The following is an 11,162-nucleotide window of genomic DNA, read 5'->3' as shown; positions in this document are numbered from 1 at the left end:
TGCTAAAAGGGAAACAGAGGCAGACTCTTAGGGTACACGTGGTCACAGAAAGGGGGTGTTAGGCCCCAGTCCCAGATTTCCTGCAGTGGCCACTCAGTCCCTCCCCATTACCTCTGGAGAAGGAAGCTCCCTGTTCCTGCATACCAGCCTCCTCACCCCCACCCCCAGCCCAGGGGTACAGAAAAGACCGATGGGGAACTCTGGCCACGACAAAGCTACTGGAAGCTCCATGGAGGAGGGGCAGCCCTCCCTCCCCACCCAGATGTACAGAGAGAGAGAGAGAAATTTGGAAGGTACAAGAGGTGCTGGCAGAGATGGGGGGTGTTGGACAAGGCTCTAAGAGGGCAGAGTTTCTGCCATCCTAGCAAACAGGGGTAGAGGTAGCTTCTAGTCCACTTCCCTCCCCTTCCCCATCCCAAGACCAGCTCTTTCTCATGGTTCCTACCATTCCAGCCACTGCTGCCCAACTTCTTGAACCTCTCTTTTTTGTCGTCAGTAGGGGAAGGGGAAACACTTGTTGGCCTAGTATCAGGCCCGTTGGGTGGCAGCTTCAGAGACACACATTTCAGTGGCTCCCCAGCCTTGGATATGTATAGGCCGGAGCTGGCCCAGGCTGTTGAAAGATGGGTGAAGACTGGGCAGGAGATTCTAGGCTTCTAGATACAGACCACCAGGTTCCAGTCCAGTCTTGGGTACTAATCTTCTGTGTGACTTAGGCCAGTGCCCTCCTCTCTCACTGTTTTAGCTTGTTCATCTGTGCTTTTGTTATTAACAAGGTCAATGGCAGAGGCCAGATTAGAAACCAGATTGCAAGCCAAGGGCTAGTTTGCTGGGATTTGGCCAGTCAAGGGTACTCTTCCCTTTGGCCCTGTCCCAGCACACAGTGAGTGTTCAGAGGGCATGGTGTGTCCCCTCCCCCATCTAAGCTGCCTGCCCTCAATGCCCTTCTAAAATTCTTAACATTTTATTTGACTTCACTTCAGATCTTTTTTTTTTTTTTTAATTGGCCACACCACATGGCATGTGGGATCTTAGTTCCCCAGCGACCAGGGATCGAACCCGGGCCTCCTGCAGTAGAAGTGCGGAGTCCTAACCACTGGACCCCCAGGGGATTCCATCAATGCCCTTCTAAAGGGTACTCCTCCTCCATGCCTGATGACTTAAGCCTTCCAGATTACTTTACCCAACCTCAGCCCCTATGCCATCTCAGACAGCACACACTACTTGGTCCTGGGGTATAGAACTTTATGCAACTATGGAAGTGTTCTATAATCTGCACTGTCCAACATGTGAGCCACTAGTCACACGTGGCTTTTGAACACTTGAAATGTGGCTAGTGTGCCTGAAGAACTGGATTCTTAATGATGTTTAATTTTAATTCATTTAAAAATTAAATTTAGGAAGCGACATGTGGCTAGAGGCTACCCAATAGGGTACAGTATCAGTTTTAGGCTGAGTTTTCCTTTGTTCCTTGTTTAGAATTAAGAGTTGATGGGAGTTACCATTTATTTAACACTCTTTGCCAATTTTTGCATAAGTATTTTACAGACACATCTCAGTGAGTCCTAGAAATTCTATTTTAAAGATGAAGAAACCAAGCCTCAAGAGGTTAGGTCAACTGGCTTCAGCCTGCATAGCAAGTGGAGGGCCATTCAAGTGTGAGTCATGCTCTCCAGCCATTTAGGGAAGTTTCCAGGACCCAGCCTGGGTGCCCTCCTTCTACAGTCACTCCACACACAGCCCATGGCTGTGCACCAGAGCCCAGGGAGGCTCATCACTGAATACTGATCAGTAAATGCTCTTGACAAAAAGGCGAGGGAAGCTAATTCCATTTACTCCCCATCTCCTGGCGATTCCTGGCTCCTGACATTCCACTTCAGATGTCTCTTCCCTTGCCTCTCTCCTGGATCACAGTGTCCCTCGGGTCACAAACTCAGAGTTCAACTGGGTGCTATGTGCAGAGGTTTGGGAAGAGGGTGTCACATGCAGGCCCAGAGGAAGCCAGCTGGGCTGGGAGCTGGGGCCTGGGAAAATCCATGTTATTTTTAAACAAGAAAAAAAAAACCCATTATATTAGCTTTTATTGAGCACCTACTTGTGCTAGGCACCTTATATAAATCTGTGCTTATAATTCCCTTAACAACCTGGGAGGTAGTGTTATTATCACCATTTTACATCCGAAGAAACTGAGGCTCAGTGAGGTTAAGCAGCTTACAGCTTGCAGATGAGTGGTAGAATCATGGGTGAGTGCTCCTAAACTTTCATTAGCATAGCATTCTTCACACTGAGAAAATAGAGGGGGTGGAGGGGTGGGCAAAGAGATGCATTCGCTAGGGGGTGAGGGACTGATTCTGCTGTCCAAGCCATTACGGGAAGCTGAGCCCTGCCCTGTTTCCCACCTCCCTAATCTGGCAAGCCACTCCTTCCCCAGACTCAGCTGCAAAGTCAGGAGAAACTCACTCTGGCTGAGGTTGCTTTTCTTAGAAAGGGAAAGTGGCTAAAATGAAAGACCTTACCCTGTATGTATATTTGTAGGAGTCGATGTGTGCGGTAGGTTTTGTGCTAAAGCACACCACTACCAGAATAAGAACATCGCTCCCTCCCCCTTTTTTTTTCTATTTCTGGCTGCACCCCCCACTTGTGGCTTTCCCAGACCAGGGATCGAACCTGTGCCCCCTGCAATGGAAGCACAGAGTCCTAACCACTGGACTGCCAGGGAAGTCCCTAACATCACTCCCTTTTAAGCCACACCTCACGTGTGCAGGGAGTGAGGCAGCTGAGGAATCTGGAAAGGACTGTTTATTTCCTACTAGAGTCCCAGAGACATCACCTAGGAAGGGACCAAGTCAACAATCAAAACCTCAAATTTGCTCCCTGCCCTCTCCCTCCAGGCTTATGCAGCCTCGGAGGTACTGCACCAGGGACATATGATGCCTCTCTCTCTCTCTCCCTCTCCCTCTCCCTCTCCCTCTCCCTCTCCCTCTCTCTCTCTCTCTCTCTCTCTCTCTCTCTCTCTCTCTCTCTCTCTCTCTCTCTCTCCCTCTCCCTCTCTCTCTCTCCCTCTCTCTCTCTCTCCCTCTCTCTCTCTCTCTCTCTCTCTCTCTCTCACACACACACACACACACACACACGTTCTTGAGTTAAGGCATCAAGTCTGGCCTGCATGGCTTTGCAAGTCTTTGCCCATCAGGCAGTGGCCCTGGCCCAGGGCTGAACCATGTGTGTACACAGATGCATAAGTGCGGTGTTAGGAGCTCTTCACAAATGAGGGACAATGATGATGGCTCTGTGCTGAGCCTAGTCCACCTGTCCTTTGGGAGGGGACCTCCTGCCTCCTTGTCAGTTGGCCAGGTACCTCTGTCTCTTTTCGCCAGCTGGGGTGGGACCAGGTCAGCCACAGGTCAGGCCAGTGCTGGGGACTCAGGACCTGGCTTCCAACACTGAAAATGTGCCCTTTCTAAGTGTGGCTGGGGGCTATTTTGGGACCTTAAAGAGGATCAAGTCACCACCTCAGAAGGACAAAGATGGCCACTCAGGCCAGGATGGAGGGTGAGGTTTCTCTCTGTGCTTTTAAAACCCAACCGTGTTTAACAGGAAGAGAGCTGACCTTTTCCCTCTGTGCTCTCTTGCCCTCAGCCCAGGGAAGAGGTTTCTGTAGACTGGAGTGAGTATGGAGAGAAAGAGGGCTGTTAGGATTGTGCACTGGAGTGGGAGGTTGCTTTAGCATCTTCTCCCCTGGCCCTACAGGAGTTGGCTCCAGCACATTTACTTCAGTACCCACTTAGTGGGTGGTACAGAGATGGGGACTTCCTGGGGATACCCGGTGTGGCTGTGATGCAGGGTTAGAGGCCTACATGAAGACTAGGGTTAGGGCTGTGGGGTTTCTGGGTCCTGGGCTGGGTCAGGATGCCCAGATGAAGTAGGCGACCTCGTCCAGGTCAACGGGGTAATCCGTGAGCAGCACTGGCGTCTTGTCGAAAAGCTCACCCTTATAGCTGCGCCACTTGCCTGCGGGCAGGTAGACGTCCCGCTCCTGCTTGCCTGGCTCCAGTACCGGCGCCACAAGCAGCGTGTCTCCGATAAGGAACTGTGAGTCGATGCGGTGCGCCGTCTCGTCGCCCGGCGCGATCCACCAGAGGGGGCGCACGATGGGGTCTCCCGTGTCAGTGACCTCACCAGCCAGCTCAAGCAACAGCGGCGCCACGAGTGAGGCCCTCAGTGCAGTGAACTTGTGCGCGATGGCCACCACTTCGGCGTCGTACCGCCAGGGTGGAACGGAGAACTGCATAGCTGGCATGAAGGCGGCCACTTCCAGCCAGCGCACGTAGAGCTCACGCTCGGGCACATCGCCGCCGCTCACTGTGCGCTCAGACACCGCGTTGCCACCCACCATATCGGGCAGGATGAACGGGTAGCCCAGCATGCTGACAGTGAGCACGGCGGGGATGAGCGAGCGCAGCCCCAGATCGTAGCCCCACACCGAGTCGCGGTCCACCAGGCGGAAGAAGCACGAGATGTTCTGTGACTGGTAGCCCACACGGACCTCAGCCAGTGAGAAGAAGGGCAGCGCCATCTCTGTGTAGCGCCGGCTCCATATGTTGGGGTCGGACAGCGGCCTGTAGGTGCTGAAATCCCGTGGCAAATAGCTGACCTCTCCAGCGTCGAACTTGAAGGAGGCCACGGCGTAGCGCGAACGCAGTCGTCGCAGATGCCCCTGAAACCAGTCGCGGGCCTCCGGGCGCGTGAAGTCGAGCACGGCGCCGATGCCATTCCACCAGCGCACGAGAGCAGGGAGCCGGCCCGTGGGTTCACGCACAAACAGCTCGCGCTCCACGCCTTCGCCAAAACACGATGAGTTGTAGTTGACAAACGGGTGCACCCAGAGCGTGACGCGAAAGCCAGCGTCGCGCAGGCGGCGGAACATGTCGCTGGCGTTGGGAAACTTGGTCTCATCGAAGTCGAAGTCGCCATAGGCAGGCGTGTACATGTCGTCGATTTCCAGATGGCTGCTGTTGAAGCGGTGCTGGCGGATCTGCTGAGCGAAACGCTGCACCTTGTCCTGGTCCACCGAGCGCCCGTACAGCACCCACGTGGACCATATGGGGTCCCGGAAGGCCTCAGGTGCTGGCACCCTCGATGGCTTGTTGAAATAGCGCCGCACCATGTACTTGTGGATGGAAGTGACATCGGAGCCGACGCACACGCGGTAGCTGAGCTCGGGCGCAGCAGCGCGGCCGGCGGGCGGCTTGTAGGGCGTGTCGTGGTAGCGTGCCTGCAGCCGCAGAGAGCGTTCCGTGCTGTTCCAGCCCAGGTGGAAGGGCACCGAGTCGTTGACCTTGATGGCAGCTGCGCGCGACGACAGCCAGTAGCGCTCGAGGATGCCTCCAAATGCGGCGTCGGAGGAGTAGACGTCGCTGGTGACGAAGGGCTGAGGCTCCTGCTGGCCGTCCAGGCGGATGGGCCAGTGCTGGGTCTTCATCTCCGCGCCGCCGTACCAGTGCGCCCCCGCATCGCCCAGGAACATGGCGTGCTCCACCGCGCGCCCCGGCGCTGCCTCCTCCCAGCGCACGCGGTAGCACATGACCGTGTCCTTCGGCCGCACAGTCTGGATGAAGAAGTGCAGTGGGCGCCCATCCGCTGTGCGAGAGCAGCCAAGCCGGGCGCCGTCGCGGCTGCAGGAATCGAGGTCCAATGCGCCCGAGCGGAAAGCCAGGCGGAAGACCTGCTCGCCCTTCTGGTTGCGAATGGAGAAGCCACCGCGGTTGAGGTCCAGCAGCTCGGCCCGCAGGCGTTCCGCCTTGCGTAGAGAGGCGCTGTAGTAGCACCAGGCCACCACCGCGGCCAACACCAGCAGCAGCCCCAGCACTGCGGAGCCCAGCAGCGGCTTCAGCTCTTTGGACGGCTTGGGCTTGGTAGGCGAGAAGTTGTCAGGCAAGAAGGTGTACATGGTTGCAGCTGCGACAGCCTCGGGGCTCTTACGACCTGTGTGGCTCCCAGGTCGGCGGCGGCGGGGGTAGGCCTGGCTCTTTTCCTGAGGATTCTCGGGCATCAGCCCCCAGTTAAGGAAGGAGCAGGCAGTGGGGCCACCCGACAAAGCCCATCTGAACTTGGCCTGCCTGAGTCAGGAAGGGGAAGAGAGAGGTGGAACTGAGCTTTCTCCTTCCATAGTTTTTACATTTGCTGCCACAAGAAAGAAGTGTATATTTTGGGAAAGTGTATACTGGGACGAAAGGGCTTTACTCTTACCAGGTCGTTCTGTCTGCATTTTACCTACCCTTTCTCATGGGCCCCACTGCTTGTCAAAATTAGTCAGGACTCTGAAGGGGAGGGGCAGATGGTATGCATCACCATTTTCCTGGTGGAGGAACAAACCCAGACAGGGTCAGGGAGCTGTCCAGGATCACAGAATTAATCAGGCCTCCCTGGATCACACATGGGGGCAGTTCAGGCTGAAGAGAAGGAGAGGAATCTGGAGAGGGTCTGGCTTCCCAGAGATGTGGCCATGGTGGGAGAGGGGGGATAAGCAAGCCAGCTCCTTAAGACCTTTGACACAGCAGGAGGCTGGCTTCCCTGTGTGGGGAGCGGGAGAGGAGAGAGGAAGGGGAACAGTTCAGGCATGGAATTTAATCTTGAGTCAGAAGCCATATTAAATCTGGAGATTAGAGAAGATACTCAAAGCCAGACTCAGTCCAAGGGCCTGGTTTGGAGGGGGGGTGAGGTTGGGTTTGGACTTTAGGACTGGGGTCAGGAGCCTAGCATGGGGGCTTGGTGTCTTCTCCCATCTCCCTCTCTTTGCTCTCAAACTCCACTCTGCTCTCAGCCATCAGGATCACCAAGTCCATTTCCCTGCCCACCTTCCTGCTCTGCTGCCAGCACCACACCTGTGGGCCAGCTACCTTCTGGCTTTGTCTCTAGCACTCACCCACTGTCCTGTTTGCCCCTACCCTAGTTAGAGCACTGTCATTTCTCCCCTGTATCGTTGCAACACTTCCCCGATAGGCCTCCCTGCTTTCAACTTGTTTTCCTCCAATGCCTTCTGCTCACAGCAGCTATAGTGATCTTTCTAAAACACTTACCAGATTACATCTCTCCCTAGTTTTGGGAGCTGCTCATGACCCCCATGATGAAGTTCAGAAGTGTGAGCTTTGCAAATTGAAGTTCAAGGCATACATGCTCTCACCTGTCCTTCTGATTCCATTTTCAGCCAAGCCTATCCTATGACTACCAAGCTCAGTTCTTTCCTAACCTCAATCCTCAGGCCACCTGCTTTAGGAAATTTCACCCACCCATCTTGGGCCAGCTACTCTCCCCCACCTACCAGCTCTCTGGCAATCAGACACCCCCTACTACACAATCCACTCTTATATACTGCATGCGAAAGATTCAGATATGACTACACAGAAACACAGACTTGGGAGGAGGTGTGTGTCCAAACCTGCTGTTCAAGGCTACTGACCCTTCCTGTCTCAGCCCTCAGGGCAGAGTCCAGCAAAGAAATAGCACCAGCCACGTGTATACACAGACATACACTGCCAGCCTGCTGGCTGCCCACCTGTTCCAGCTGGAGGGAAGGAGAGAGGGCGATTGGCAAACAGCAATTAGACTCCTCCCAGATGCCAGTCCTCAGCAATTTCCAAGGAGACACCAGAATTGCTCAGCGTTCTCACTTCCCCCACCTCTCCCATGAAGAGATTATCAAGAATGCCAGGTGCCAGGTGCAGATTGGAATTTTTATCCCAGATGTCAACATACAGCTCCTCATAATGCCCCCCCCAACCCCAGTGAGGTTCTATCTCAGGGCCTTATTCTCTGAGCTCCCTCCCCCAACTCCCTAAACGGGTCAGTTCCAGCTGGTCTAGAACAGTCTCTTATTCCCTTCCTCTCACCCCATACAACTTAGCCTTCAAAATTCCCCCAACCTACTATGGACTTCCCTTCCTGTAGGTATAGGCTGGAAAAGCCTTCCTGGAAAATGCAGGCATAGCCTTTAGCTGATGCCCTTAAGCTAAGCAGGACCCAAAGGCCTTAGGTGGCCCAGGCCAGACCAGCTGTACATTTATATTCAATTCATTCGAGACAACCAAGGCCCCATTCTGGGCACTAAGGGAATAGGGAGAAAGGGTCCGTATCTGAGTAGGACAGAGACTGCTCATCCTCAAAACTTTCATATTAAGTCAGCCTATCTCATGACCCCTGGAGGCATGGCCAGTCCACCAACGTGACCTCAAAAGCCTTTTCAAACACTTAGGTCTTGAGAATTTTTGCTTTCTAGGGTTCTGAGGTTCTTTGATGAGGACAAAAACCCAGAGGCCCTCTGCTGGTCTCCCTAATGCCACCATGGCATCCAACCCTAACAATAATGCTGAATAGGAGGCACAGCTGCAGTGCCCATTTTATAGATGAGGAAACAGTGGCCCAAACAGAAAAAGGAACTTGTTTGAAGTCACTCAGGTAGCAGGGTTGCCTGAATCCAAAATCCCAGCTTAACCCTGACAGGGAGCTAATGGTCTGACTGGCTATCTGAATGCAGGAGAGAAAAGGAGCTTTGTGGCCAAGAGGGTGGGACAGGCTTCCATCAGGAGGTTATGGGCATGGTGAGACCTGTATTCCCAAGGGCTGGTGCTGCTACTTGCCCCAGGAAGGCTTCTTGGGGATGGGAAGTGGTGATTTTAATGGCATCTGGTACAGGGGCTGTGGGGGAGGAACTGTGATTCTGGTGTTAACGGTGGTGCCAGAGACCCCTGTAATCTGCCGCCTCCGCCCTCTGGCCAGCCACAGGCTAATGCTGGCAGGTAGGGTTTGCCCTAGCCAAGCCTCTCCCCACTTGACAGTCAACCTCAGTCTTGGCTTCCAGCCCTTAGCCATGTCTAAGGGGGAGGGTCGGGCCTAGCCCAACTAAAAGGAGGGCATTCCACGTTGGGTCCTTTGTCCAACACAATTCCCAGGGGTAGGGTTGGGGGGGGGGAAATGCCAAAGGCAACTCTATCCGGGCCCTCTCCCCGTCCTGCCCAGCGAGCGGATCCGGGTGTATAGAGTGACTGAGCCTACAGCCTGCAATACTCTACACCCACTCCCAGCGCTGCAGCTATAATGTCCGAAAGGACAGACTGAGGTCAAGAGGGCGGTCGCCCGCTGGGAACCGCGGCCGAAGAAAGGGCCCAGGTGTCCAGGCTCGCCCCACCTATTCATCTGTCAGAGAGAAAGTTCAGGAAATATTTTCCCTCAGCAACCCCCCAAGGTCTTCCCGCTGGGCGCACTCACGGAAGTGACCCCAGAAGTGGGGGTGAATGGAGGCTCCCGCAGATCCCCTCCAAGTTAGTAGAAGTTGAGCTGCCACGGTGCGGCGCGGGGCGCTGCCTAGCTGGGAACAGCTGAGGCCGTCCTCGAGCCCCGCCCCTTGGCTGCTCGGCCACGCCCCAGTCATTCGGTCTCGTCTAGAGTCTCGGAGTTCAGCTCCGCCCCTGGCGCCCGACCATCCTCCCACATTGTCACGCGCACTTGAGTTCACGCCCCTTAGCCCCCACCTTCCTCTTCTGTTCTGTGCCCAGCTCCTGGCAGCTCGGGCCCGCCGCCAGCCCGGTGCCTCCCGGTTCCGCCCCCCGCCTGCAGGCCCGCCCCCTCTGGACCATCGCTTACCCGCACGCGGGCGGGGCTCTGCCCCAGGTCTGCTGGGAACTGTAGTTCTGGAGGGAGGTGCAGCTGTCGAAGGTTAGGGTTCTCGCACCTGCCGGCTAAATTTGGGATGTGTATGAGAAGGAGCGAGCCACAGGGTAAAGGGACAGAGCTGGCCCTTGGGATTCCTTTTCCTCGAGATTTGGGGAGGTTGAGGCCGTCTCGATATAACGCTCTCATTAGCTCTTTTTCCATATGGGAAAAGGGTAGCGGAATTCTGGGAGGATCTCAGCGGCTCAGTGCAGGTCGGATCCAATCAAGGACCCCTAGTTCCATCAGCCTAGTTCCTAGGCTAGTGGAGCCTAGTTCCATCAGCCGGGAGGCCCAAGCTGTCAGCTCCCACCGGACCAGACCAGCAGTGCCTGAGATCAGGGACTGAGAAGACCGGATTCTGCTCCGTATTTTGCAGTCTTCCCCCACCCACTCCCCTTCGTGGCAGCCCTTAGAAGTGCCCCTGCTGCGAGGAGGTGGGCGTGCCCCGCTATACAGCTGCACCCAGGAGGAATGGGGTGCAAAAATACTGAAGATCCTAGAGGCTCCAGAACACCCCACCGCTTGCTCCCTGAGGGACAGAGAAACAGGGCTTTTTTTTTTTTCTTTCTGCGTTGGGTCTTCGTTGCAGCACGTGGGCTTTCTCTAGTTGCAGCGAGTGGGGGCTACTCTTCGTTGCAGTGTGCGGGCTTCTCATTGCAGTGGCTTCTCTTGTTGCGGAGCACAGGCTCTAGGCACGTGGGCTTCAGTAGTTGTGGCTCACGGGCTTAGTTGCTCTGTGGCATGTGGGATCTTCCTGGACCAGAGATTGAACTCATGGTCCCCTGCATTGGCAGGCGGATTCTTAACCACTGCGCCACCAGGGAAGTCCCCCAGGGCTTTGCTTTATTTTGTTTGTTTGTTTTTTAATTTAATTTTATTTTTTAATACAGCAGGTTCTTATTAGTCATCAATTTTATACACATCAGTGTATACATGTCAATCCCAATTGCCCAATTCATCACACCACCATCCCCACCTACCCCCCCCACGGCTTTCCCCCCTTGGTGTCCATACGTTTGTTCTCTACATCTGTGTCTCAACTTCTGCCCTGCAAACCGGTTCATCTGTACCATTTTTCTAGGTTCCACATACATGCGTTAATATACAATATTTGTTTTTCTCTTTCTGACTTACTTCACTCTGTTGTATGACAGTCTCTAGATCCATCCACGTCTCAAAAAATGACTCAATTTCATTCCTTTTTATGGCTGAGTAATATTCCATTGTATATATGTACCACAACTTCTTTATCCACTCATCTGTCGATGGGCATTTAGGTTGATTCCATGACCTGCTGTTGTAAATAATGCTGCAATGAATATTGGGGTGCATGTGCCTTTTTGAATTATGGTTTTCTCTGGGTATATGCCCAGTAGTGGGATTGCTGGATCATATGGTAGTTCTATTTTTTTGTTTTTAAAGGAACCTCCATACTGTTCTCCATAGTGGCTGTATCA

The 11,162-nt window shown here is 54.2% G+C and overlaps 1 protein-coding gene across 3 annotated transcripts; it reads right to left on the bottom strand.

Moving 5' to 3' along the window:
- Positions 1–3,097: 3,097 nt before the first annotated feature.
- Positions 3,098–9,368, bottom strand: MYORG (myogenesis regulating glycosidase (putative)). Of its 3 annotated transcripts, none has more exons than XM_060101088.1 (2): positions 9,262–9,368; positions 3,098–6,116 (listed from the first exon to the last, which is right to left on the bottom strand). In XM_060101088.1, exon 2 carries the CDS (start codon positions 6,047–6,049, stop codon positions 3,902–3,904), a length of 2,148 nt encoding a protein of 715 aa, XP_059957071.1. In that variant the 5' UTR covers positions 6,050–6,116; positions 9,262–9,368; the 3' UTR covers positions 3,098–3,901. The 3 variants fall into 3 exon arrangements, with proteins under 3 accessions (XP_059957071.1, XP_059957072.1, XP_059957073.1); XM_060101089.1 differs by having other exon boundaries at positions 3,098–6,112; XM_060101090.1 differs by lacking the exon at positions 9,262–9,368 and adding an exon at positions 6,275–6,306.
- Positions 9,369–11,162: the final 1,794 nt, after the last annotated feature.

Source organism: Mesoplodon densirostris, chromosome 6 (genome assembly GCF_025265405.1).
Source record: "Mesoplodon densirostris isolate mMesDen1 chromosome 6, mMesDen1 primary haplotype, whole genome shotgun sequence".
Taxonomy (NCBI): Eukaryota; Metazoa; Chordata; class Mammalia; order Artiodactyla; family Ziphiidae; genus Mesoplodon; species Mesoplodon densirostris.
This window is presented reverse-complemented; position numbering and strand designations above follow the sequence as displayed.